Source organism: Vipera ursinii, assembly GCF_947247035.1.
Source record: "Vipera ursinii genome assembly, chromosome: 7".
Classification (NCBI taxonomy): Eukaryota; Metazoa; Chordata; class Lepidosauria; order Squamata; family Viperidae; genus Vipera; species Vipera ursinii.
In genome coordinates this window covers 42471912-42499834 of record NC_139521.1, presented here as the reverse complement: position 1 = coordinate 42499834, position 27923 = coordinate 42471912, and the positions used below count along the sequence as shown (strand labels likewise).

The following is a 27923-nucleotide window of genomic DNA, read 5'->3' as shown; positions in this document are numbered from 1 at the left end:
TTAAACACCTACCGGGTTGGATTTTTTTTGGTTCATATGTTTGCGTTCAGGCTGTTCATGATCTCTTTTATGTCTCCCTTTTTTAGTGTTATAATTGTAAGATCCCCAGAGTTATTGGGAACTAAGTGGCCTATAAATTGTAGAAAGAAAAAAATAAACCTAGCCAATATCATATAAACTTTAAAGAAAGGCTAAAATTCTATGCATTGCGGCTAAGTCTACTAAATTCAATTGGCATCTATTTCCACACCATAAATAAAAATTCTATGATTAGATTATAAATTGATATGATTTTATTTAAATAATAATAAAATGCAGAGATGAAAGGAAGCAAAACTTTTACATGATTCCAGGTACTGATAAAATATTTTATTACAAAGATATAGACATATTGCATAAACATTATCTATAAATTTTCCCGATGCCAAGACTCTTCCATTTAATCCAGTATAGACTTTCTAGTACTATAAGAAAATCAACTGTGTCCAATAATCTATCTTAATCTGCATTAGAAATGGAGCTTAATGCCCCTGCCTTATTTTTATTAGTAACTAATAACTAGTTCACCTCTGCCTGCTATAGTAGCTTAATTTGTCATCTTTATAAAAGCTTAAAAGAAGTAAATCAGCTGTGTTAAGTGTCCATGCATGCATATGCACACATATACACATAAATTTCAATGTAATAAAAGTAAAAATATACAAACCAAGATAGTAAGGAAAAGAGGAAATTTCAGGAAATGAAAACATACAATTGTACCTTCTGACTGTATTTCTATCAAGTACGGTAATATTTTTATCCACTTTCTCCCTTTTTATCCTGAAATCATTGATTTTTTTCTTTCAGCAAAAAGTTTAAAGTTTCCAGTGTTTCATAAAAGATTCCCTTTTTCTCTCACCAAACTGATCAGCTTCATCATTTCTGCAAGTTCAGTTAATTTCATAAGTCAATCTTCTGCTGAATGTTTTTCATTATTTCCATTTTTTTCATAGAATAATCTTGCAACAATTATATTTTCCAAATTCTTTTCTAATTCCTTGTCCATAAAATTCAGTAGGAATAATTCTAATCTGATAAATGTCCCTAGTTTTTTCAAATGAAAGCTCACCTGCAGTCCTAAAAAGAAAGATCCCTGCCCACAAAAATTGTTCAGTCAAATCCTTATGATATTCTTGTATTTTTCATCTAATGCATGATTTCCACAAGTCTGATTCCATCTGTTTCCAATCTGCTCCCATTAATTGTTTGAAACTAAAAATTTTAAAATATTCCAGACGATGGCTGCAAGAAAAAGAAAAAGCAAGCATATATTCAACCTTTCTCACTCTTACTGAATTGCTACAAAGAATAATGACAATAACTAAAATTTTGTACTCTATTAAACACTAGGATAGCTCATTCACTCAAGAAACAAAGTTCACATCTTTGACAGCTGTTTATATATACATAAATATCACATTTTATACCAGGCTTTTTCAGCCTTAGCAATAGCAATAGCATTTAGACTTATATACCGCTTCACAGTGCTTTACAGCTCTCTAAGTGGATTACAGAATCAGCATGTTGCCTCCAACAATTTGGGTCCTCATTTTAGCAAGGATGGAAGGCTGAGTCAACCTTGAGCCGGTCAGGATTGAAGGAATTGAATTCCTGGAAGTGTGAGCAGAGTTAGCCTGCAATACAGTACTGCTGTCAGGGGTCCGATAAATGAGACAGTTCAAACAAATTTCAAGCATTCTAACCACTGAGCCACATTTAGAACATTAAGTTGTGTGGACTTCAACTCCCAGAATTTCCCAGCCAGCAATGCTGGCTCGCAAATTCTCAGTTTTGAAGTCCACACATTGTAATATTGCTAAGGTTAAAAAACACAGTTTTATATCTTTTGACTTTTGCTAGGAAAAATACAGGATTCTCTGTAAATATGTAAGACTTTCAGATACACCACTATATGAAATTAAGACAAACCAATCAGTTAAATATATGCGCACAGGATGGGATAAGCAAGCAGCACCAGCCATTCACTCCGAAGATAGACTCTATGCAAAATATTGTCCCATTCAGCACATACCTAAAGGCTTTCTCTTTTAAATTAAACCCTAGAGGTTTCCAAGCTGTCAAAAAATTGCTAGCCTAATGTTTTCTAAACCTACAAATTAATTTATATGCATGAAAAACTGAAGCTGTCCATATGATGCTAATTAAGGGTTTGGAAATGGGGTAAAAATTAGATAACCATCACCAGTAAGCATTCAGAAGATACCAGTGTGCATGGAATACAGCAAATTATGAATTCCAGGCCACAGAAAGGATACAAAATAATGAAGATGAAAGATATAAAAGACAAGAAATATGTGAATATTTATTGCATTACATAAAGCTTCAAAATATTTCAGAAATATATTTGAAATATGTTAAACAATACATTTACACTGTAAATTATATGAAACAGAAGAATCAACTTTAAGTATAATTTTGCTATTGGTGTTTTAAGGAACAGATGTTTTATTATATTCAATAATACAGAGGTCCCCAACCTGTGAGCCACGGCCTGGTATGGGTCTCGGGACAGGTTGGCCAGTGGGTGTACACCATTCGTGCTAGCGCTGTGGCCACTGGGCGCAAAAACAAGACACCACAAAACAAGCCACTGCCACACCTCAGGGCACAAAAATGGGATGCCTCTGCACCTCGGGCCGTGAAAATGGGCTGCCGCTATACCGCAGGGTGCAAATATGGGCTGCCACTGCCACGCCGCTCGAAAAGGGGCTGCCAGCGCACCTTGGGGGCACAAAAATGGGACGCTGTGCACAAGAACACGGCATGGCTAGCAAGTATCATGCAAGCACTAGCCCCGCCCGATGTTGTGATTCAGCGTCAGCCTGTGGTTTTGGCAGCTGAGTCGGACAATTCTGAGGAGGAGGAGGAGGGGTTTGGAGAGCCTTTGGTTGCAGAGGAAAGTTCTGATGCACTGCAGAGCTCTCAGCCAGGCCCCTCCCGTCTTGTTCCTCCTCAGACCCAGCTGTGTGAGCCTGAAAGATTGGAAGAAGACAGCTGGCTTTGTTCAGGGACGCTCGAAGCAGGAGGCAGACAAGCAGAAGTGAACAAAGAAAAGCAATGAGGCACCTCGGGAGAAGGCAAAGAGAAGCCACGCCTTCAGGCTGCTGTTTAAAAGGGGAATGTGTGGGAGGTGCTGGTTGCTGAAGGCAACCGTTTGAAGAGCTTCTGATATAGTCTCGGTCTGTATTTGTTTAACTCTGTTTTGAACTGTTTCGTTTAGTTTTTGCAAATAAATTTGGTTGGCTTAATTCCAGCCTATTGAATATAAAAAAGGGGTTGTCCCTGACATTCCAACAGGGCCGGTCGTAGGCTGGAACAGAACACCCAGTTTGCATCACACGCATGCTTGCAGCCCTGTGTGGGTGCGTGCATGAGCGTGTGTGTAAAATGCTTCCCCCTGCCTTTTCTTCTGAAAACTCTGCAATAATAAATGGGCTATTGGTTGATTCCAAACAAAGAGAAACAATTCCAAAGTTAATCTAGATTTTCTTGGTAAATTTATTCTCAAACCTGTAGTGGTTTGAGAGTTAGTTTGATAGACAGCCTGAGGTTCAAACCCAGGCTCAGAGAGATGACTGTGGACCCTATCTGGTTTTTGAACCCAACCCGTCTCAGTTTGTGGAGAAAATAGGTGTACTATGCATGCTACCTGAGATCTTGTATGAAAAGTAGACTATAAATATGTAAAACTTTACTCTTAGGATATAGGGCAATAAAATATTCTTTTCCCTATTCCAGACTTTCAATCATCATAATGGCAACACAGATCATAAAAAAATGGCATCACAGATATACTTACAAATCAGGTTTCTGGTTATTGTGAACTTCATTATGAGGAATAGGATAGAGTGCTTCATATGTTCTATTCACATCTGTTCCATGAATTGCAAATGCATTAAATCTGTCAGTGTTGGGAGGAAAAAAATTCCAAGGCAAATGAGCACGGCCCCTCCATTTGGTAGTTGTTTTTGAAACTTCAAATATTAAAGGAAGCTCTTTCTGGGTTAAAAGTAAAAAAAATAAAAAAAATTAAAACACAGATTTACCTTCTTCTCAGAGTCACTCACATATTTAGGGGGAAATTAACTCAAATGGTTCACTTACTCTGCAGATATTCCGTTTGCCACAAAGAAATAATACAAGATGTTGGCCATGCCTATGAAAATATAATGTAAAGATAACAGAAAAATACTTGCATTGTATCTCCAGCCAGAGTGTACTTATTAGATGTTACCTGAAGACAGTACTGTCAACATGCAAAACAGCAGCCATCAGCTAATAATGAATGTGAAAACATTAAAGATACAGGGCTAGTTTTAGTAAATTTTCCTGCAATGTAGAGCCATATGGTGTGTGTATGTATGTATGTATACATAAGTATCTCAAGATAGATACACACATAATTAAAAAAATATAAGCCAATTTGGTGTAGTGGTTAAAGTACCAGGCTCGAAACCAGGAGATGGGCTAGAAGCTGGCAGATGATGAGTTCTAGTCCCTGATTTGGGCATGAAGCCACTTGGGTGTCCTTGAGCCAGTCATTCTCTCAGCTCAAGAAGGAGGCAAGGACAAACCACTTCTAAAATCTTCCCAAGAAAACTGCAGGAGCTTGTCCAGGCAATTGCCAGCAGTCAAGACGCTATATATATATATAAAAAACATGACTCTAATGAAAAACTGCTTCAGCAATTATTATAGAACAGTGGTTCTCAACCTTTTGTTCACCACGGACCCTCTTTAAATACCTTTTGTGGTCACAAACCATGGCCACAGAACACCAAGACTTAACTCAAGATTTAAATCATAACATTTCTTCAACCCTTCGTGGACCCCCTGTGAGACATCATGGCACAGGTTGAGAACCATTGTTATAGAACATTCTAAAAATTATTTGAAATATCTACTTACGGGCAGAGCTCTACTTCTAGGTACTGCTGGGTTTGGTAATTCAAGAAGAAGGCTTCTACAACTAAAACCATATAACAGTTGTTCATTTTACCTTGTATATTTCATATAGACAGAAAGAATATTGAATATAACATCCATAACTGTGGTCTTATTTTACCTACCCTAATGATGCAAAAGTAAGAGCTAGTCTGGTGTAATAGTTAAGGCATTAGTTTAAAAACTGGGAGAGTCTGATTTCTATTCCTGCTTTAGGCATGAACCCAACTAGATAATCTTGTGCCAGTGACCCTGTCTCAGTCCTAGGGAAGAAGGCGAAACACTTTCAAAATCTTGCAGGGATTACCCAAGAATTCTCCAAGAGTCAACACTGACTCAAAGGCGTACATACACACAAAAACAAAGATGCAAAAGATTTTTCAGAAGCCTACTTTAGCCTTACTCAGAAACTGACTGTACAAGCTTCTATCAGAGACATTGGATATGCTTTATCATAGCCATCACTGTTTTAAAACTATGACAAATTTTAACAAAACTATGACAGAAGTTCAGACTTAATGGACTAAATATATGTATGAAAAATAACTACTTGGAGATCATAATACTGCATTTTAATGCAATTAGGATGAAAAATTAAGGACAGGTCTATCCAAATGGCTTCCACAAGATATTTATTTCACAATGTGCAACTTCTTCATGCAGACTCCCACTTGGCATTCATACGCTGTTAACTTTTAAATCCCTATTTGAAGTTCTGGAAATACATGTCTCAACACAATCCAATTTAGAGCTCATAAAATGCACTACCAGCTGAGATCTGTCTTCAACTGATAAAACATTTTTTTTAAAAAAATGTACACATAGAGCTGAAGTGGTTGCATATCCTTTTTTGTTGGTTTTTTTTTGCAAAACAATGGTGTAAAGTGAAAAAGCTTATGTTCAGGATAAAACAATTCAATTTCAGTGGCATTATAGAAACATCAAATGGAAAAATCAAACAGCCAATTAAACAAATCAGTTTCATTTCACAGTAATATTTCTGTTCAGGCAAAACATTTCAAATACTAATTAATTTGAACAGTCATAATGAAGTAAGGGGAATTATAATGAAGACAGATAATAGGCTAATTTATGAAACTTACTTCAAGAGGGTAATGGTTATCTTGGTAAGATCAGAAAAGCATATGTAAGTAGTAATATATGACTTACAAAAAGAGAAAATTAAGTTGCATTAAAATTCTAACATATTTGCAGATTTGCATATGAATGTACAAATATTTAAGATACCAGATTTATCAAAATCATTTTTAAAAAATGGTGTCAATAAACTAAAGAAACCAGCAATATGCTGAGCAGTTGGAGGTCTCATTAATAACACAAAATCTATTTTGACCAAGTATTTCTGTAAATTCATTTATCTAGTATGAAAGATGGGAGGGTTCAAATAGCAGAGTGGTTTGCTAAAAACACAAACAGAAGTGCTATGCAAACAACATAGTTTCATCATATGAAAAGGCTAGATATAAAACTGACAAGTGTTTTCATTAAAAGCCTGAAAATTGATTCACCAAAGTTATTAAATCTTATTGATAAAACTATATCTTTATATTTGATTATGGTACCTGAATATTTATGTTCAGAAAGAAGTGGAAGACTTTAATTACTGCCATAGTTTATGGTTAGACATTATAGGTTTACAATGTTCAGAGGCAAAAGCAATAGGACCATCAGTAGAATTTATATATTGTGACTTTCAAGTTAAATTCAGGGTTTGGGCTCTGAAAAATGTAAATCCTTATATAGCTAAGCCAGTAGCAAAGAAATGGCCTGTAGGCACCCCAAATAGGAACACTTGGCACATCAGCATTTTGCTACAGTGTGTACTTATAAAAACAGGAGAAAAAAAATGAAGCTCTAGCAAGAATTGCTATCAGAATATTCAAAATTTTAAGTCTCAATACAATAAATTTACTTACCCTCATAGTCCCATAATCCATTGAATGGTTTTCCTGGGTCACCAGGAGGGGCTGGAGGATCATTGAAAAATGGAGCATTCAATTCCATCAGTATTCCTGTATTTTCTGGACTCAGGCTGATTATTATTGGATCATGGGACACTGGAAGGCTGTTCCATGTATGTTCAATTTTAAACTCCATCTAAATATTTTATATCAAGAAAAATAATTATATATTTAACATAAAAGAGCCTTGGTGGAGCAGTGGGCTAATGCCTCCTTAAGTTACACCAGCTGCCTGCAATTAGTGCAGGTTCGCGTCCCACCAGGCTCAAGGTTGACTCAGCCTTCCATCCTTCCGAGGTAGGTAAAATGAGGACCCAGATTGTTGGGGGCAATTAAGCTGACTTTGTAATAATGCCGCTTGGTGTGTGTGTGAAAGCCCTAATAAGCAGGCATATACATAGAATGAAGGCTACTGCTAAGCTTGTAAGCCGCCCTGAGTCTTCGGAGAAGGGCGGGATATAAATAAAATAAAAATAAAAATAATAAAATAAATAAATACTAATAGTATGTATGTCAAATTGAACTGCCTTTTAATTAAAGATATATTAGCTATTATAGAATTATTATATTATTATCTTATAAAAATCTACAATTTTTAGTTTCAGGATCTATTTCATTGATAAGCATTTGCTTAAAATAAATCCAATTCACTTACTTTTTATTCAACATATATATGACTTCCAAATATATTCAATATATTAGCAGCAGAGAAAATAAGTTAAGAAAGTATACCAGGTCTTATAGCTTTTTAAATATATCATGATTTCCTCAATTATTTGAAGAGCAAAATTGTTGTCCACAGTAACCACATTTTTTATTTTTATTTTTAATCCCATTTATATCCCGCCCTTCTCCGAAGACTCAGGGCGGCTTACAATTTAAGCACAAACCAATGTGCTTAGCATTTAAATATGCAAATCAGCTTTGCAAATTTCCCCTTATGTATTTGATCTGCTTACCTGCCACTAATTAGGAATGCACAAATAGAATATTTAATCTGGATTTTAAAATAGTGATAATAAAGCCTATCATGTGAACACAAAATATACTGTTGTTGTTAAGGGCATTAGTCATATGTCAGAACAGGTACACAATTGCAGCACATCATATTCTCAAGACTGTGCTTTTTAAATTTTCAAGGTAGCATGAACCTCAATAATTGTCACATCACTTTGTTTATCCTTATTGAAAATTGATGTTCTGCATGACTCTTAGATTGTCAGAGAAACAACTTTAGCTGGATAGTCACATCCCTGCAATAACATCATTGTAATTTTCACTGTTTTAATAATTTCCACACAATTAATATCAACTCTAGCTTTGCTACTACCCCCTGCATCTGCACAGTCTTAAGATTTGACGGTTTAAAGATCACAAAAGGGTGAATCACATCACACAGCTAAGCAAAAATGAAATAGAATCTATTTTTCGGCTATGCTTATCAAGAGCTGCTCCGGTCATTGTTAACGCTGCCGCTAAGTTTGTGTGTGCACATATTCATACATGCATACATTCATACATACACAAATCTCCTTTAGTTTGCCAATTATTTTGCATGAAACAGACATCCTGCCTTTAAGTTACTTGGTTTCAACGGCTTAACTTCTGCTCGCAGAACCAACTATTCAAAACCAGTAATTCCGCAAGGAACGATAATAATAATAATAATAATAATAATAATAATAATAATAATAATAATAATAATAATAATAATAATAATTTGTATACCGCCCTTCTCCCGAAGGACTCAGGGCGGTGAATGGGGGTACGGGGCTATTTCAAAAGCTAAGGGAGAACCCTAAAAGAAAATCCACCCACGGCCAGCATTCAGTGCAACTTTACTCAAAGGAAGCTCCCGTGAGTTTTAGCAACACCCATACTCCCAAGGTTAGGAATAGAAAATTGCAATCTGAGCTCTCCCGCTCGTAATTCCAAACCTCCGCGCCAAATCCGCACCCAAGGGAGCGACGGCACTTCCGCTCACCACCCCAGTTTACTTTCACCCGGCAACGTCTCCATTCGAAGGAAAAGGAAAGAACGAAGCATGTGACCATTTTAAACCAATGGAAAAGAGTTCTTGTCAGCTCAACTAGAGAATCCGATTGGCGGGTGTGTGTTTTTTTTTATGACAACAGCATGCAGGGTCTCCCCACCCCATCCAAGGTTTTTTTTGTTTTTGTTTGTTTTATTTTTTTAAAAAAAGCCCTTTTTACAGCCAAGTCGTTCGTTAAAACGCCCGCGGTGTTGTTAACGGCGCGTGCCGCTCTCCTGGGGGAAAGACGGCGATTGGAGGGGAGGGAGGTGACGTTGCTAAAGTGAAGCCCGCAGCTGTTTCCAGATTTGTTGGCTGGTTCGTCCTTGTGCCCGCCCGCAATGATGGGCTTTAACAGTCTTACCTTCCGCTCGGGAAGTTTCTTCTTTTCCTTTCCGTCTTACCTCTGAGAATTAGGTAAGGGCAAGCTACCAACATAGGGTGACGCCCTCTGCAGCAAACCCAATACACCATCTTTTTTTTTTCTAAATGCATGCTTATGTAGTTAAAGCTTCTTGCCACGTTACCCCATTTACACCATGGGTAGGTTTACTTAAGAGCAAACGGTTCCGATGAAAAAATAGCTCTTCTGGATAAAAGTTACAGCACAGTTCTCTTGCATCTACTCTGCCCGCTGGAGTTCAACTGGATTTCCAGGTAAGGACCTGACTTTTTACAGATCTTTAGATGTTATATATAAGACTGAAATTACATTACTTTAATTCCATATTCAGTCGGGGGGGGGAGAGGGTCGAATGGAAAATTCAAGGAGAACCAGGAAGATGCAAACAATAAATCTTTCCTGGAGCCCAAAGTCCAAGCATTGCTAGAGGAGCTTCGGGTCAATATTACCTGTTGGGCTTTTCAGGAAGGATAATTTAAGACCTCTGATGAGCTTGCAGCATCCCAAGTACTTTCTCTCCAGAGAGGTGAGCTAAGTTATTATAAGGATGGAGAAGAAATACTGGATTGCAGAGATCAAGCTAACTTGCCAAGAAGCAAAACATTAAATGTTTGGAGGGGAGACAATATGTTGAGGACATTTCAGTATGATGCATGGAGATTAAACTTTGCATTAAGATTCTACAGTCATATATGAAAGTAGAAGTATTTTAAGCATTTTGAAAATTAAGGGATAGATACCATCTTTGTAAGCTTGTCTATTTTTAAAATAAAAGAGTGGATATAAATGATGGAAATAGTCAACTATAAAAACTTTACATTCCAGATTTTCCATTAGTATTTGATCTTAATTTTTCTATCTGAAGATAAAAACATTGACATTAAGATGTATACGAAATAAGAGGCTTTCCTTTTCAAATATCTCAGATTGATGATTTTAAGATTGGCATCCATAACATTAGGATTACAACTCTGAAGTTGTAACAGCATGTTGCAGGCTTTGTGGAAGCTGGTCAGGTTGTTTTGTATTTCTTCCTAAGAATTTAATTTTGGAAGATAAAGTTCAAAGCAATTATAAGTTGTGTTTGCCAGTTGTATTTATTTTATTTTCACAGATTTTATGTTTATGCTCCTAAAAAGCAAATCAGCTTCCTAGAAACTTTATATGAAATTCCAATAAGATTCTAAAATGGCAACAGATATCAAGGTAAGTTTCATTAAAATTCATACTGCATTGTATAGTTTAGGTACTAGATATCAGAGTTCCTCAACCTTTTTTGGCTGGAGGCTACCCCTTTTTATGTGTTATTTGATGAAAGCTGCAAAGGGAGGTGTAGTACGATTAGAGCATAATGTAAGTTGATGTATATAATTGTTTCATATCTTTATTTCATGATTTTTAGATTCTATTTTGATGTACCTTTCAACCTATTCTAAGCATCACCTTAACAAGGGACCTTGCAGATCATCTAGTTAAATTTGCTTACCTGCTATTATAAGGTTCTTATATTTTCACTTTTGAAAATAAAGTAGCTTGTTTATATAATGTGCCTGAATACATTTGTTTATGCTTTTTTACCAAATAAATCTATGCCAGTTACATTTGGCCACTCCCACTACAGCTAACTGAGGCTTGAGCATTATTAAAAAGCAAGTCTTTGTCATATAGAACCATTGTTTGTTGTGATGGTGACTGTACTAATGACATTAACAGCATTTTTCCACAGAATATGTAAATCAGTATCACTTCCTCAAGATTTGAGCAATTCTGCCAAAATCTCAGGATAATTGTTTTAAACATGCACATTTAAGAACATTATGGTATTCCAACCTAACTAGAAATCAATACTACTTTTGTTTGTTATAAACATTTTTTATGTCTATCTTAACACATTGTGAGTCTTTCACTACTTGTCATTTCTGTTGCTCCTGATAAGCCCATATATTTTTTTTTTAAGTGGCATCCTTTTAGGGCTAGAGCTTTCTGTATCTTGTTTTCTCTTAGTCATCTGGATTTTTGAAGCCCAGTCCTAGTAGTCCTATAATTTTGCCAGCTATCAGTTCTTCTTTTCTTTTATCCATTTCCAAACAAAGTAGAAATGAAATTTAGTTGCTAGTTTTTGACTTATCAAAAGGAGTAGCTGATATGAAATAAAATACAAACACAAGATACTGGTTGCCACTGATAGAAATATTATAGAAATGCCCTTAATGGAATTGATGGCCCTTCATTTGGCTTTAACATTTAATGAAATGCTAGGGTAAATAATTAGTTGCATTCTTATCATTATAAGGTATTACAGTTGGCAAATATTACTCTCTATTAAAGTTATAGATTTTTTTAAGTTCCTAAAGATAATCAAAGAACCGAAATAATATATAAATGTGAAAACAGAATAAGATATGAAAAGCTAAGGTTATGCTTTTTGAATTTAATTTGAATCCATATGGAATTGTATTTATTTTTTATTTTTATTTATTGATTAAAATTTTAGGCCACCAATGTACCCTGCAAGAGAATACATTGTGAATAGTTTGATTTACGGTAAATAGGATCTGTAGAGTTAAATTTTAAAGGGTTTTTAAAAAATCTTTTTATGACAAGCAATAAACTTCAATAAAATAAAATGTTTGTTTCCAGAATAATGCCTTTGAAGATGCCAGTATAATGGAGCACATGCTGATAGGCCAAAGGTAAAACGATTTATTTGGCATTCTAAATAATGTATAAAATGCAGTTTCAAAACACCTTATAAAAAGATATGTTGATGCCTGGAAATGCTCTTCAAAAATGAACAAATGAAGTCCCCATTGCATTTTTATCTTGTTTGTGTGTGTGTGTAAATATATAGTATGTACACATAATTTAAACATATTCAGGATAGAGGAAATTTGTAATTAAGCAAAAAGTAAGATTCTATGGATTGAATCCAGATGTAATCATATAGAGAGTTGATCTGCTGAAATTAATGAAATTTAAAGTTGATTTATTCATTTCAGTGGCTCTTAAGTCAATCATAAACAAATTTATCAAAACTCTCCATGTGTCTCTAAATATTTTGCCAATAATTATGCTTTGCAGAACCTGAGTATCTGGAAATAATTCCACAAGCAGTCCATGCCTTAGCAATGAGAAACTGCAACTAATGTTTTATGACATCAGGGCTTGGCAGTTTGATCTTTTCCTTCCTTTCATGTCTTAAAATATTAGCATAACTGGTACTGAGTTTGGGTTTTTTTTAAAAAAATATAAAAGTTATCATTTTGTAAGGGGTAAAGGTTCTACTGGAAAACTTCATAAAACCATTCTTAGTCCACGCAAAGCAGTTTGTGTTCCCTCCTTTATTTGGGCAAATTGAAAGGAAAGGAATTATCTTGCATAAAATCTCTTTTCAACTGATGCAAGAGGAAAAGGAATTTAAATATTTTCACCTATGTTCACAATTATATCTAATTTTTACAATAATTAGTTGTTAAGCATCCTGAGTTGCTTACATTAGAACATTGTTGATCCATAATGTACTTCAAATGAAATTATTCTTGTTTGCTTGTTTGTAATCCTTTGATATTTTATAAGTCAAGATATACAAAATAAAATATTGATAATATGTAGTAGGGTGACTTTTACAACACAGCTATGTCAAATTTATTTTGTGGATTCTAGCTTTCTACCTCAATCTAGCTGAGTTCTGGGGTGTCTGATATAGATGTGTCCCAGGGTGAAAGGGGTACCGAGGTATGTAAGCTAAGTTGCCACCACCTGAGTAGAAAGAAAACCATCTGCTCATATTCTTGGGAATCCAGATAGGGTAATAGATCCCACTTCTTCAGAATTAAGCTGTTAAGGAAATGGACTTCAGTTTCACTGAATGATCAAGGAAGTTTGGGAGTATCTGATACTTAAATAAATCTATAACTAAGTGGGGAAATCCCATTCTTACTTCTTACAGGAATCATGTAATGGCTTTAAACTGTATGCTATATTAGGATTAGGAAGTGCCAAGTTCAAATTTATCTTCAGCCTTGGAAAAACATTGAATGGCACTTAGGAGTGTTACTGTTAATAAAAATTATGGTATGGAATACTGTGTATGGCCTTTGAGCCTCTAGAAGAAAAGCAGGATATAAATGTAACATACAATAAAGACCAATTGCTTGAAAAATGCTTCCATATATGCATGTGTCTCTGAAATTATTGCTCTTTAAGTATTTTTTTCTAATGCTTCATTTTTGTGTCATTGGTGAGATTTTTTTTATTTTTAACTTCATTGTGTTACTTGAATGTTCACTCAATATAGGAACTTTTATTTTACATCCCTTTTAGCTCATTACCTCCTATAGTTGCTGAATATGATGAAAATCTTGGGGAAATGAATGAACAACTAAAATACTGCCAGGTACAAAGTTAAAACTATTTTTTACCACTAATATAGCTCATTAAGTAATTTAAAAATAATATTTAAAATTTAAATGATATTGGTAAGATGCTTTTTTAAAATCACTGAATCATACCTCATATTGTCACTGTTTTTAATTCAAAAAATATGTTTAACTATTTCTAGTTTGAGAAATCTCGCTTCACAAAATAGAAAAGGCAACATTCTTAATTGACATTCAAGCATCTTATTAGTGATTGTATCATACTGAATATGTATTACATGTGATCTATTGTATCTTCAAAAATAAATATTTAATCTCCTGCTTTTCTTCCTTTAGATGCAGATGAAAGAAATGAGGCTAAAACTTGAGCAAGTCATCAAAGAAAATGAAAGGTAAAGTCATAAAAATCATATTAATAGTGTATTGTCTGGGTCATATAGCAAGAAACTAGTGATTGAAATGATCATGTATTTCGTCTTACCTTTGCAGTGCAATGAATACAGATACTCTGGGAATGGGGATTGCTAGAAATAATGTGGAAAATTTTCATGAATAACCTAAAATGTTTTTTCTGGACTTACAAGTGTTAACTGTCTGACAGAAGAACCATTATTAATAAAAAATACAATTTTGTTGCTGTTTTACAATGAAGTGATCCACCTCTTATTGTAACACAGATTGCATGAAGAGTTAAAAGAAGCAATTGAAAAGCAATTGGAAGCTCTGCCATCTGGTTCTGTTTCAAGGGATGCTACATTTATGGATGAAAACCTAATAAGAAACCTTCAAGAACAGTTGCAACTAGCAAATAAAGTGAGCATACTGAAACATTTGCTTTGGTTGTACTTTTATGTCTACGTTCTAGTAGTCCTAAGTTGCTTTTCAATTTAGGCACATTCATTTATGACACATTTTTGTTATAGCTGAAAATTGTGGTTTAAGTTTTTAATAGTAGCATTTGAATTGTTTTTAATGTCAAGACATAGATATAAAACAATATTATATCTAAATTTTGAATATCTAATGGCAATAAGAAAGACAACACACTAATATTTGTAAGATATTTTATTGTCATTAACAGGCACAGATATGTTTCTATTTATAATATAAATTCACTATATAGGGAACAAAAAGTACTATTTCTTTGAAGAGTAAGTCAAAGTAAATTTACTTTATATTATAATAGATCTAAAGTAAAATTCTTTTCAGATATTTGATACTTAAAAACAAATGGAAAGAAAAATTCTAACATTCTTTTTTCAATCTTTCAATTTTAAGGAAAAGGAACATGTCCTAGAACTTTGGCAGATGGTATCACAAGAATTGGAGCGACTTCAACAGATATACCAGGAGCACATGACAGAAGCACAGATTTATATTGTGGAAAGGCAGAAGCAAAAAGTAATGTACTGATACATGTGCATTAAAATAAATTAAGATGAAGACAATTGTTTTCACACTAGCTCAAGATTTTAGGGATAGCCAGTTGTTGTTTTTATAAAGGAGAATTTTAATGGTCTTTGGGCAAGTCATAGAGTAGGCCATTTGGTTGAGATGGATGGTATAAGTTAATGGTAGGTAGACAGGCAGACATACCAGAGAACAAATTATTTGTGAGGTGGCAGAAGAAATGGAGGTAGTGACGGATTTTATTTTCCTGGGCTCCAAGATCACCGCAGACAGGGACTGCAGCCAAGAAATTAAAAGACGCTTGCTCCTGGGGAGGAAAGCCATGGCAAATCTAGACAGCACACTAAAAAGCAGAGACATCACCCTGCCAACAAAAGTGCATATACTCAAGGCTATGGTCTTCCCAGTTGCAATGTATGGCTGTGAAAGTTGGACCATAAGAAAGGCTGAGCGCCAAAGAATTGAGGCCTTTGAACTATGGTGCTGGAGAAGACTCCTGCAAGTATCTTGAACTGCAAGGCGATCAAACTGGTCAGTCCTAGAGGAGATCAACCCTGACTGCTCTTTAGAAGGCCAGATCCTGAAGTTGAAACTCAAATACTTTGGCCACCTAATGAGAAGGAAGGACTCACTGGAGAAGAACCTAATGCTGGGAAAGGTTGAGGGCAAGAGAAGAAAGGGACGACAGAGAATGAGGTGGCTGAATGGAGTCACTGAAGCAGTAGGCATGAGCCTAAATGGACTCCAGAAGATGGTAGAGGACAGGAAGGCCTGGAGGAACATTGTCCATGGGGTCGCGATGGGTCGGACACGACTTCGCAACTAACAACCACAACAACAGAAGGAGTGTCTCTTTTATTTTGTTTTTACTGTTTAGGAAAGGAATGTAAAGTTCAAAAGATGTATTTGGAAAGGCTAAGATGGTTAATGTTTGTGTATAAAAATGGTCCCCTAACATAAGGTTTGAAACCTGAATGCATATTTAGAAAAGGGACATTGTTTGATTTTGAGGTCTTGTAGATTTTCAAACATTTGTTTCAGGATTATCTGTGAGTAATTTGTTAAATATGGAAATATACTTTGATTATAAGTATACTTTGTTCACTTAAAAACTTTTAAACCTTGTTGCAGAAATATATTCTGTTTTTCACAGTCTTTCAAATGAAGGTATTTACTCTGTTACAGCCAAATCTCAGACATTTACCTATGCACACGTACCTATACACACAAACACAAAGTATTAGAAAAATGAATACGGTAGATCATTCCTGCTTTATGCTATTGTATAATTTATTTTTTTAAAAAATAAATTAGCTGACTCTCAAATCTGGACAACATCCACTGATAACGTTATACTTTATTACTTAAATTAAGTACTTAATACCTAAATATGTAATATATTATGTTTGAGCATTTATTTTAACGTTGATAAATCCTCTAGATTTTCATTCCAATGCACTGTATTATCTTCTTTCTAGGATCAGTTGTCAAGCTTTCAACAACTAACAAAACAACTGCATTTGGCTAATGAAAAAACTCAGTCAGTAAGTGAAATACTGAAATTCTAATAACATTATTTTGGACTAGCCATAGCAGAAAAATTTAAAAGAAAGTACATTTTCCCAACATAATTTTTCATAAAGATTTGTCTTAACCTTTTTTACTTACATATTTATAAGTTGTATTATATAGTGGCTTATATTGTATTTTTAATCTGTTCTAATTTAATTGCTACTTGGAGAGCAAGTAGTTGTTCCTGATTTGGGAAAATGCGCTTTTCATGAAAAATAAAGGTTTTGTCTGCACAGTCCATGATTACTAAGTTTTAATGCCTATTTCTTTGACTATTTAGTATTAGTTTAAAATATTTTCTTTTCTTCTCTGTTTCTGCTTTTAATGATATGATTCTTGGAAGCAAATGAAGTGAGAAGCTTTTTTTAAAACCAAAAAACAAAGAATGTAGCTGAAATATAAACTAGTGAAACAAAATTTCAATCAGGTGCCAGCAAAGCAAGAAGGAGTTCATTTTTTTAATGTAGGTGACTGAAAGTAATGACTAATGCTGGTGCATCTAAAGCAAAATATGAGCCTTGAAATGCCACTGAGTTTAGAACAAAAACTATGTATCGACAATTTTAGAAGTCTCAATGAAGTATAGACAATTTTAAAAGTTTCAATGAAATAAAGTCAATAGCACATAACTATGAATGTTATTATAAATATGGTTAGTGGAAAGAGACAGATTTTGTGTTGCTCTTAAGCAAAGTACATGTAGTCTTGTTTAACAATTTTATTTGGGACTGGCAATTCCATTCCTAAGCAAAGCAGTTGTTAAGTGGGAAATTACATGACCACAACATGTTATCCACTATACTAGTCAGCTTCATATCTTAGGTTTTTGTTTCCCTCCTAACCACTCTCCCTTACTTTGGGACATTCAAGTACCTGCTTACTGTCCTGTACACATCAAAAGCAATGGGATCGCACCTCAGCCCTCTTGCTCTCCAATAATTTCGCTCTGCAAGGGGAGTGGGGGAAAATGCAAGTATTTCTGTAGGCAATGTCTCCTTTGCCTATCCCTTTCCTGCTGCTGGTATGACTGCATTGCTCTCAATGTGTAAAGAGCAAACTGCTTTTTTGAAATTTCTCTGCTTTGTAGGAGGAGTGGGGAAGCAAACAATTTTAGTAGACAATCTCTCTTTGTGAGCTTCAGTTGCTTGAGGGTATACTAGACCCTGGGTGTCTGCATTCCTAGCTCAGTACCTTAACCATACTAGCCTACTGGCTCTAATGCTTTATTCATTTTAACAGCAGTGCAATATATTTTAAAATAATTTTGTTTACAGATTAATCAGGTATTTCTGAAAACTGTAATGGAACAAAATGTAGAGCTGGAACAGCTGCGCAAGCAACATAGGTATAAACTTCTAAATCTTAAATTATTTTTTAAAAACGGGCTAGCACACAGATAATGGTCCAACCTGTATGATGAGGTTTTTCAAAAATATTTTATGGCTTACTGCAGGAGTCACCAACTCCCAGTCCGTGGCCCAGTTCCAGGCCGCAGCATGCCAGGAACAGGTCCGCACAAACAAGCAAAGCCCCATCTGCAGGATGCAGGCAGCACACAAAACCACGCACTCTCTGGTCTGTGGAAAAACCTCTCTCCATGGAACCCCTCCCTGGTGCCCAAAAGGTTGGGGACCTCTGGCTTACTGCACATCATTAGGTGGAAGTTTATAGCTATCTGTGGAGATGTAACATTGTGAGCAAATGCTGACCTCTGTTGGAACTTCAGCAGATAATGAAGAAAGCCTTTCCACTATAATAAATGTGTGCTGTTACTTCATATGTGTTTGGGGTAGAAAATTATCTATCCACACCAAAATTTCCTGTTTATCACATACTGATGAGCAGATCTTTTGAGAAATGAACTGCCATTTGGAAATGCTGTAAAATATGTCCACAAAGAAATAATAAATTAGACCAAGATGTGACTTTTTCTGTGCAATAATTTGTTGAGCAAGAGCATAATTTCATCTGTATGCTATTTTTTTTCTTGAGCTTGAACATGGAATGGTAATGTAAAAACATGATATTTGTTTAGCCAGTGTATTTCTTATTTAGAGAAGTTTATCTTTTCAATATGCAGACAATCCAAATTGGACTTGAGAACAGCAGTTGCAAAAGCTGATGAAATGATAAGAGTCATTGAGGATCTTCGCAGCCAATTAAACAGAAAGGTTGAACACATCCTTTCTCAACTTTCAAAATAGAAGTTCACATTTCTGAACTCTGCTTCTGCTAGACACAAAATTGTTCTAAAAAAAATCTCTGACTTTTCTGGTGTTTAGGAAGAAGGGGTCCTAGCTGCTCGGGAAAAAGAGGAGGCATCAGATAAACGCTTGCAAGAATTGCAGTCAAGCATAAAACAATTGGAGACAAGGTAGATTATTAAATTATTGAATAATAACTTCCACTTTAACACTATAATCCTACATATGTTTTGTTTATGTTTATGTTTTATTTAATTTATATACCGCCCTTCTCCCTGGGGACTCAGGGCGGTTCACAGGGCATATAAATACAAGTACAATACTATACAAAAGTTAAAACAAAGATTAAATCAGTGCCCAATTAAAAACAATAATGCAATCTAAAATAACAATTTAAAACCCAGCTCCCCCATCAGGCCAGACCGGCCAATTCAAACAAATGGGTCTTCAGACCACGACGGAAAGTTCGGAGGTCCGATGCCGTCCGGAGCTCCACCGGCAGTTGGTTCCACAAAGCCGGGGCACCCACAGAGAAGGCTCTCCCCCTGGGGGCCGCCAGTCGGCATTCCCTGACCGGAGGCACCCTGAGGAGGCCCTCTCTGTGGGAACGCACAGGGCGGAGGGGAGTTGAAGCCGGCAGCAGGTGGTCCCCGAGGTACCCCGGACCCATGCCATGTAGGGACTTAAAGATCATAACTAAGACCTTGAACCTCACCCGGAAGACAACTGGTAACCAATGCAGCTCGCGGAGCAAAGGTGTAACATGGGAGTACCGGGAAACTCCCAAGACAACTCTCGCGGCCGCATTCTGTACCAGTTGGAGCCTCCGAGTGGTCTTCAAGGGAAGCCCCATGTAGAGAGCATTACAGTAGTCAAGGCGAGAGGTCACGAGCGCATGAGTGACCGTGCACAGGGCATCCCGGTCCAGATAGGGCCGCAACTGGCGCACCAGGCGAACCTGGGCAAAAGCCCCCCTAGTCACGGCCACTACATGATCTTCTAGGGTAAGCCGTGAATCTAGGAGGACTCCCAAGTTGCGAGCCCTATCCACGGGGGGTAAGAGCTCACGGGGGGTAAGAGCTCTATCCACGGGGGGTAAGAGCTCATATGTTTAGTTTTTGTTGTGTGATCAGATATTTAATTTCAGAACATATTTGTGTAGAACATACACAATCAGTATAATTAATTTTATGCAATGAATTTTAATTATTATTTTTTGTGGCCCTCAAGAATAAACATTCAGTTCATTCAGTATTGGCTTTCCTCAAAAATGTCTGCAAAATTGGTTGGAGTTTTACGGCTACCTTGGGTTTTCAGGTTTTCAATCACTTACAAATATGCCAACTTGGATTTATCCAGTCAAAAATATTTTTAATGTTTAGCCCAATTTCAAAATCATCTTGAAAAAAGTAACCTCAAAATTTAAGAAGCACTTTACTAAATTAGAAAGATTTACAGAGAAATAAATATTAAAAGGTTTATAAGGAGAATAAAATTCCATGATCAAAATTAAAGGTTATTACTAGTTTGTCAAAGGTTTTCCTATTTCTGAATATCTGAAATTTCACTACAGTATTACGATAACAATGAAAACTACTCGAAAGATGCTGTAAAAAGATGCTGCCCCAAGAGGATTTGATTTCACCATTTTAGAGAAGAGACTTAATCTAATCTTATCAGATCTTGAAAGATAGGACATCTATTTTAATTGCAGTCTTACCTAATCTTAACCTAAATTTAACAGTCAATTGGTCCCTGTTCCACTATGCAGACTTTGTATAGCTACAAAAGATTCCAAACAGCTAAGATCAGAAAGAACAAATCTTGAAAAAATAATTCAGGAGCTGCAAACAAAGTGTGTGAATATAGAAGAAGAGAAGTATGATGCTGTAGGAAAGGTCCGAGACAGCATGCAACTCATAGAAGAAGCTAATCTCCAGAAGAGTCAGGTGATTAATTTATTGTATATGTTTGTGGAATAACTGCTTTGAACTTAATTAAATTAATCTATTTTCTGTTAAACACAAATAGCTGTATCATTAGGGTTATGGCTTGACCTACCTTTGGTAGGAAGTTTTTACTAGAATATGACCCATTCTTTCCAATTCTAGGCAATGCTATCAGAGAAACAAAAAGAAGAGGAAATTGAAAATATGAAACAAGCAGTTTCTCAGCTACTTCAAAATGCTGTTTTAATAACTAGGAAAGAAGTAAGCAGTCATGCTTAAAACTTACTTTCTACACATTTTGTTCTTGTAAATTAATAATACTGATAGTTACTTTGAAAGCTAAATATGTGAAAGTTATCTCAGTTGAAATATGCACCTTTTGTCTGTAGATAATTCAGGTAATTTTGTGAATGGTCCTTTGTTATTGGGAGAAGAAATTATTTCTCCCAATAAACTATAGGTGTTACAGTCCATGTAATTCAGCAGGCAGAACAAGAATTGTTGGACACATTCTACTTCAACACCCCCACCCCCCCCCACCCCCAAGAGACTTGCAGACTGCTTTAGTGGGGCAGGTTAGAAATGTGGTTGCTAAAAATCCCAGCTCACTGCAAGTCACTATGTCTGATTTTCTGGAATACCCCTAACATCTTCAACAGGTTTTTCAAATGCCTTGAGTAGCAGGTTCAAAGGGTTGGAGGAGCTGTTTGAAAGAGGAGATGGAGAATGCTTGTGCCCTTCCAGTTATGGACACCTATATCTGGACATTGCTTAGCTCTGGAAGTTTTATATATAAAGCTATACTGATAATTAGCATATTTCTTCTTAGTATATTGCAGCCACTTGTACTCCTAAAAGTGTATTATATAATCAAGTAAGAAAACATCATTGGACATGGAATAATACACCTTTTTTAAAAAAAATAGGTAGAAAATGAGAGGAAACGATACAATATTCAAATTTCACACTTAATAGAAGAAAGTACTGCACTTCAGATGGTAAGTTATACATTTTGCTTAAATTAACTACCTAAAGTAGCCCCCAGGTGAGATAGGCAGCAAATAAATTTAACAAAAAAATACAAGTTTACATTTTGATCTTTTTTTTCTATTTTGATTTTCATCAAGGAAAAATAAGCATTTAAAATTCAGTGCCACAAAGCAATACCCAGTTTCACTACTTCAGTTTGTTCAGGAAAAAAAATCTTCCGTATCTAAGCATTCACAATTTCATTAAATGTAATGATAAAAATACTTTTTCATGTGGGATGCTACTATTTGGAAGAGCAGATACAAAAGAGATAATATACCTTACTTGTTAAACCTCTGGATAAAATAAACACATCATCAAGCTTTGTGGTTATTCGTAAAAAACACGGCTTACAAATGTTTTGTTCAAATAGCATATTTAACATATCTTATACCTTTTTAAAAAGAGAAGTAGAGATACGTGATGGTTCCAGACTTCACTTTTAGGAAATGCTATGGGAATCAGGGAAGAGATCTAAATCCCTCTTTTGCTGAACATGTGGTTTGAAGGAAATTACTCTGAAATATAACTTGAAAATTACAAAACTACCTAACTTAATCCTGTATTACTCCAGTGCAGATAATATAGAAAGAGGTTAAAGGTAAAATACAGAAAGATAAAGGAAGTTTACAGTAAATGAAATTTGTGGCAATTTCATAGGCCATAGATTAGGTACATATTAATACTTGAGTACAGGCTTCATTATTTATCCTGATTTTGTTTGCTACGTACACCTACAGTTATATGTCACTTACTGATTTCTAAAAGATATATTCTATTATTGCTTTATAGGAATGTGGAGAAAAGCAAAGCCAACTAGAACAAGCTATTAGAGAAAAGCGAGCAGTTGAAGAAGAACTAGACAAGGCAAAAAAAATTTCTTTTCCACCATTTTCATGCATTAATGTTATAATGTACACGCTAATAAGTATGTAATTTTTAGGGTGTAGAAATATTAACCTTGGTCACATGAGACAGACTGAAAAGAATCAAAGCACTCACATCATTTAGATATGAATACAAATGTGCTGCCATGAAAAAAGTGCTTGGGCATTGTACCAGCAAAAGTTGACTTAATGTCATGTAATGCTGTTCAGTATTTTTTTACCCAAATAACTTGAGCTGAAAGAAAAACGAATTGCCTATGACTCGTGAAACTCACAAAAGCCTCTCTACAAGGTAGAATGGCTAAAACTCAGATCAAACTTACTTAAATCAGTAAAAATGAACTAAGAAAGGAAGATCTGTGAAAAGATCAGATCATCAGTTCTCATATGAGGACCCAGATTGTTGGGGGCAATTAAGCTGACTTTGTAATAATGCCGCTTGGGGTGTGTGTGAAAGCCCTAATAAGCAGGCATATACATAGAATGAAGGCTACTGCTAAGCTTGTAAGCCGCCCTGAGTCTTCGGAGAAGGGCAGGATATAAATGAAATTAAAATAAAAAAAACATATGATAACAATGTTAATTAAAAGCAATTATACTAATAATAAGATGATAACACAATACAGTCAGTGGAAAGCATGGTGAAACAAGTATAGGTTCTTTAACAACCAAAGTCCTTCTTTTAGCAACCAGAGTTACGATAGTGCTAAACAAGTGATGGTTATAACCAGTCTTCAAAGTTTTGACCATCCCAGCCGCAGTCACATGATTGCAATCTGGGTGTTTGGCAACTGGATCACACTTATGAAGCTTGCAGTATCTTGTGGTCATGTGATCTCAATTTTTAATCTTCTCTGCCACCTTTCTACAAGCAAAGTCAATGGGGAAACCAGTAGGGAAGGTGGCAAGTTGCTTGGGTAAGTCTCTTCCAACAGTGCACCCTTTTCCAGCCTCTCTGCACTCGTGCTCAGTCCACACCTTCACCAGCTGTTCATCTTCCCCAAGCTTTGCTGAACTTACACCACACCTTCCCACCACTTGTGCACCCTCCTCCACCTGGCACCAGCCATCCCAAGTCTTGCTGGGATGTAACATATCTCCCCATCAGCCACTTACTGTTCACTACCCCTGCATTTTGTGCCTCTGCCACTGATGCACCCTCCCTGGCCATTTGGACACCATTGCATGTCCTCCACCCCCAGCAGCAACCACCCCAAGCTCTGCCATATTTGCACTACACTGTGCCTCCCTGCTTACCTGCTCATCCTTCCTACTCTCATTTTCATGCCAGTCCTCACCTGCCACTTATACACTTGCCCACTAAACAGTTACCCCAAGTCCTGCCACACTTACTGTGCCGTCTCAAAACCCACACACCCCTTTGCTTCCTTTCCCATCCTATAGCAGCCATTTACCTCCCCACTGTCTTCCCCACTGATTTCGTTTGTTGGAAGCTTATAGGAGGTTATGAGAAGATGCTCACTTAACAACTCCCAGACCTCATTTAACAGTTGCCATTACTAATTAAAAGCAATTATACTAATAATTGCTTACATTACATTGCGCCTTATGACCTCATTGCTTAGTGACAGAAATTCTGGTCCCAATCACCACCATAACTCAAGGTGTACCTGTAGAATGTTTGGTGGATCAAAGCTAATACAATAATGAAATCTTTCTTCAGATATGATAGTCATAATGAAATGATTATCCACTTTCTAAGTTTTGCGCATTAATTGATTTGTCAAAGCAGGGATTTTACTGGAACATTGGAATCATATCCTGGTTTAAATTCCTCTGTCAGGTGTACCGTGAAGGTAGAGGAAATGAAGCTGATTATAGAAAACTAGAAGAGCTTTACCAGAGATGTCTGAATGCTGAACGTACAAAAGATGACCTTTATCTTAGTTTGCAAACAACACAAAACAAAATTAAGCAAATGGAACTGAAGTAAGTAATGAACATATGCTGCAAACTCATATCTGTTTTATTTCCATTTTTTCCTCTGGAGACTTTTGACCAGAGTTTTATATACAGTCATGGCCGAAATTGTTGGCACCCCAGAAATTTTTCCAGAAAATCAAGTATTTCTCACAGAAGAGTATTGCAGGAACACATGTTTTGCTATACACAGGTTTATTCCCTTTGTGTGTATTGGAACACAACAAAAAAGGGAGGAAAAAAAGCAAATTGGACATAATGTCAAACAAAACTCCAAAAATGGGCCGGACAAAATTATTGGCACCCTTAACTTAATATTTGGTTGCACACCCTTTGGAAAAAATAACTGAAATCAGTCGCTTCCTATAACCATCAATAAGCTTCTTACACCTCTCACCCAGAATTTTGGACCACTCTTCCTTTGCAAACTGCTCCAGGTCTCTCTTATTGGAAGGGCGCCTTTTCCCAACAGCAATTTTAAGATCTTTCACAGGTGTTCAATGGGATTCAGATCTGGACTCATTGCTGGCCACTTCAGAACTCTCCAGCGCTTTCTTGCCATCCATTTCTGAGTGCTTTTTGACGTATGTTTGGGGTCATTGTCCTGCTGGAAGACCCAAGATCTCAGACGCAAACCCAGCTTTCTGACACCGGGCTCTATAGTGCGACCCAAAATCCTTTGGTAATCTTCAGATTTCATGATGCCTTGCACACATTCAAGGCACCCAGTGCCAGAGGCAGCAAAACAACCCCAAAACATCATTGAACCTCCACCATATTTCACTGTAGGTACTGTGTTCTTTTCTTTGTAGGCCTCATTTCATTTTCGGTAAACAGTAGAATGATGTGCTTTACCAAAAAGCTCTATCTTGGTCTCATCTGTCCACAAGACGTTTTCCCAGAAGGATTTTGGCTTACTCAAGTACATTTTGGCAAACTGTAATCTTGCTTTTTTATGTCTCTGTGTCAGCAGTGGGGTCCTCCTGGGTCTCCTGCCATAGCGTTTCATGTCATTTAAATGTCGATGGATAGTTCACGCTGACACTGATGCTCCCTGAGCCTGCAGGACAACTTGCATTCCTTTGGAACTTGTTTGGGGCTGCTTATCCACCATCCGGACTATCCTGCGTTGCAACCTTTCATCAATTTTTCTCTTTTGTCCACGACCAGGGAGATTCGCGACAGTGCCATGGGTTGCAAACTTCTTGATAATGTTGCGCACTGTGGACAAAGGCAAATCTAGATCTCTGGAGATGGACTTGTAACCTTGAAATTGTTGATATTTGTCCACAATTTTGGTTCTCAAGTCCTCAGACAGTTCTCTTCTCTTTCTGGTGTCCATGCTTAGTGTGGCACGTACAGACACACAATGCAAAGACTAAGTGAACTTCTCTCCTTTTTATCTGCTTTCAGGTGTGATTTTATATTGTACACACCTGTTACTTGCCCCAGGTGAGTTTAAAGGAGCATCACATGCTTGACACAATCTTGTTTACCCACAATTTTGAAAGGGTGCCAATAATTTTGTCCAGCCCATTTTTGGAGTTTTGTTTGACATTATGTTCAATTTGCTTTTTTTCCACCCTTTTTTGTTGTGTTCCAATACACACAAAGGGAATAAACCTGTGTATAGCAAAACATGTGTTCCTACAATACTTTTCTGTGAAAAATACTTGATTTTCTGGAAAAATTTCTGGGGTGCCAACAATTTCGGCCATGACTGTACTTGAATTTGTATTGGAATTTTACTTTTAAAATTTACACTGATATAATTATTAAAAAAAATTGGACAATGGAAATATACATTTTTTGTTTACTTCAGTTTGTTAAAGTTGTTTATAATCCATCATTCAAAGTAAAACTCCTCCCAAACTGATTTAGAAAATAACAAACTATAATTAAAATGCAAATAAATTGAATTTAGCAACAAACAGATTTCTTAAGTCCTTTCATACTGGGAGCTGGGGTCTATTTGGGAAGCTTTGGAGATGATTTTTACCTGTCTGTTCTGAAGCACTTTTTAATGTTTTCCATCTTCTTATGCAAGCAGTTGCTGAAGTATCTTATAAGACATGGTTTATAAAAAGTGGACTAAGAGATGTGCTACTTTACTATGTCTGTATCACTTGAAGCCTAGGAGTAACTTGGAAGAAGTACTCCTGAAATGGAAAAGAGTTCAGAAACCTTGACAATCAGAAGCAGTTTGCATTGTGACTTTGTAGAATCAGTCTAGCTCAGTAGTTAGATTAGAAGAAGTTGGAGGAAAGTTAAGTGAAAGCTACTTACTTAAGCCCTCAAAGATCATGTTAAACTCTTGGCTTTTATTTTTAATGACTGTTGGTCTATCAGCAAGTTGGCTATGTCTCATCTACTTGCCAACTCTGGTAGCTCAATGACTACCAAATCTAGTCCCATTAAAACAGTTGGAAGCAAAAGTCAGAGTTTCGAAATATAGCCCTGGCAAAGAACTGCAGAGACATCACTGCACAATGAAAATTGTTCCTGCTTAGGTAGGCATGGAAGGTATGCAGAAAAACGTTTGGTTGTTTTCTTGGCATTGAAGTGGGAGATGAGGGAGAGTTAAAAATGAAAATAAAAGAAATGAAATAGCACAAGTATACAGGTGAAACTCGAAAAATTAGAATATCGTGCAAAAGTTCATTTATTTCAGTAATGCAACTTAAAAGGGGAAACTAATATATGAGATAGACTCATTACATGCAAAGCAAGATAGTTCAAGCCGTGATTTGTCATAATTGTGATGATTATGGTTTACAGCTCATGAAAACCCCAAATCCACAATCTCAGAAAATTAGAATATTGTGAAAAGGTGCAATATTCTAGGCTCAAAGTTAGCTCTAATCAGCTAATTAAGCCATAACACCTGCAAAGGGTTCCTGAGCCTTTAAATGGTCTCTCAGTCTGGTTCAGTAGGAATCACAATCATGGGGAAGACTGCTGACCTGACAGTTGTGCAGAAAACCATCATTGACACCCTCCATAAGGAGGGAAAGCCTCAAAAGGTAATTGCAAAAGAAGTTGGATGTTTCCAAAGTGCTGTATCAAAGCACATTAATAGAAAGCTATGTGGAAGGGGAAAGTGTGGAAGAAAAAGGTTCACAAGCAGCAGG

The 27923-nt window shown here is 36.2% G+C and overlaps 3 protein-coding genes across 7 annotated transcripts in view; 1 reads left to right on the top strand and 2 right to left on the bottom strand.

Moving 5' to 3' along the window:
• Positions 1–285: 285 nt before the first annotated feature.
• LOC310643182 (UPF0462 protein C4orf33) lies at positions 286–9062 on the bottom strand. 3 transcript variants are annotated; one of them, XM_083367324.1, is made up of 6 exons: positions 8924–9062; positions 6942–7122; positions 4969–5029; positions 4165–4216; positions 3860–4059; positions 286–1281 (listed from the first exon to the last, which is right to left on the bottom strand). In XM_083367324.1, exons 1-6 carry the CDS (start codon positions 9038–9040, stop codon positions 1182–1184), a joined length of 711 nt encoding a protein of 236 aa, XP_083223450.1. In that variant the 5' UTR covers positions 9041–9062; the 3' UTR covers positions 286–1181. The 3 variants fall into 3 exon arrangements, with proteins under 3 accessions (XP_083223450.1, XP_083223452.1, XP_083223451.1); XM_083367326.1 differs by having other exon boundaries at positions 8971–9004; XM_083367325.1 differs by having other exon boundaries at positions 8943–9003.
• Positions 9063–9439: 377 nt separating this feature from the next.
• The window catches only part of SCLT1 (sodium channel and clathrin linker 1), a 49826-nt gene continuing 31342 nt past the window's right edge, over positions 9440–27923 (top strand). Inside the window, exons 1-16 of one of the 3 annotated variants that reach the window (XM_083367320.1) lie at positions 9440–9675; positions 10536–10627; positions 12062–12114; positions 13745–13817; positions 14137–14192; positions 14478–14613; positions 15079–15201; positions 16689–16754; positions 18057–18127; positions 18863–18953; positions 19065–19156; positions 20758–20935; positions 21098–21196; positions 21862–21933; positions 22757–22831; positions 24656–24801. In XM_083367320.1, coding sequence (XP_083223446.1) covers positions 10610–10627; positions 12062–12114; positions 13745–13817; positions 14137–14192; positions 14478–14613; positions 15079–15201; positions 16689–16754; positions 18057–18127; positions 18863–18953; positions 19065–19156; positions 20758–20935; positions 21098–21196; positions 21862–21933; positions 22757–22831; positions 24656–24801 — 1349 coding nt within the window. In that variant the 5' untranslated portion in view covers positions 9440–9675; positions 10536–10609. The remainder of the gene's footprint in view (positions 9676–10535; positions 10628–12061; positions 12115–13744; positions 13818–14136; positions 14193–14477; positions 14614–15078; positions 15202–16688; positions 16755–18056; positions 18128–18862; positions 18954–19064; positions 19157–20757; positions 20936–21097; positions 21197–21861; positions 21934–22756; positions 22832–24655; positions 24802–27923) is intronic. The other 2 variants (XM_083367321.1, XM_083367322.1) reach the window with 2 other exon arrangements.
• Positions 21064–27923, bottom strand: part of JADE1 (jade family PHD finger 1) — a 101996-nt gene continuing 95136 nt past the window's right edge. Inside the window, exon 13 of the transcript XR_014493028.1 lies at positions 21064–21103. The gene's annotated coding sequence lies outside the window, so the exon portion shown is untranslated. The remainder of the gene's footprint in view (positions 21104–27923) is intronic.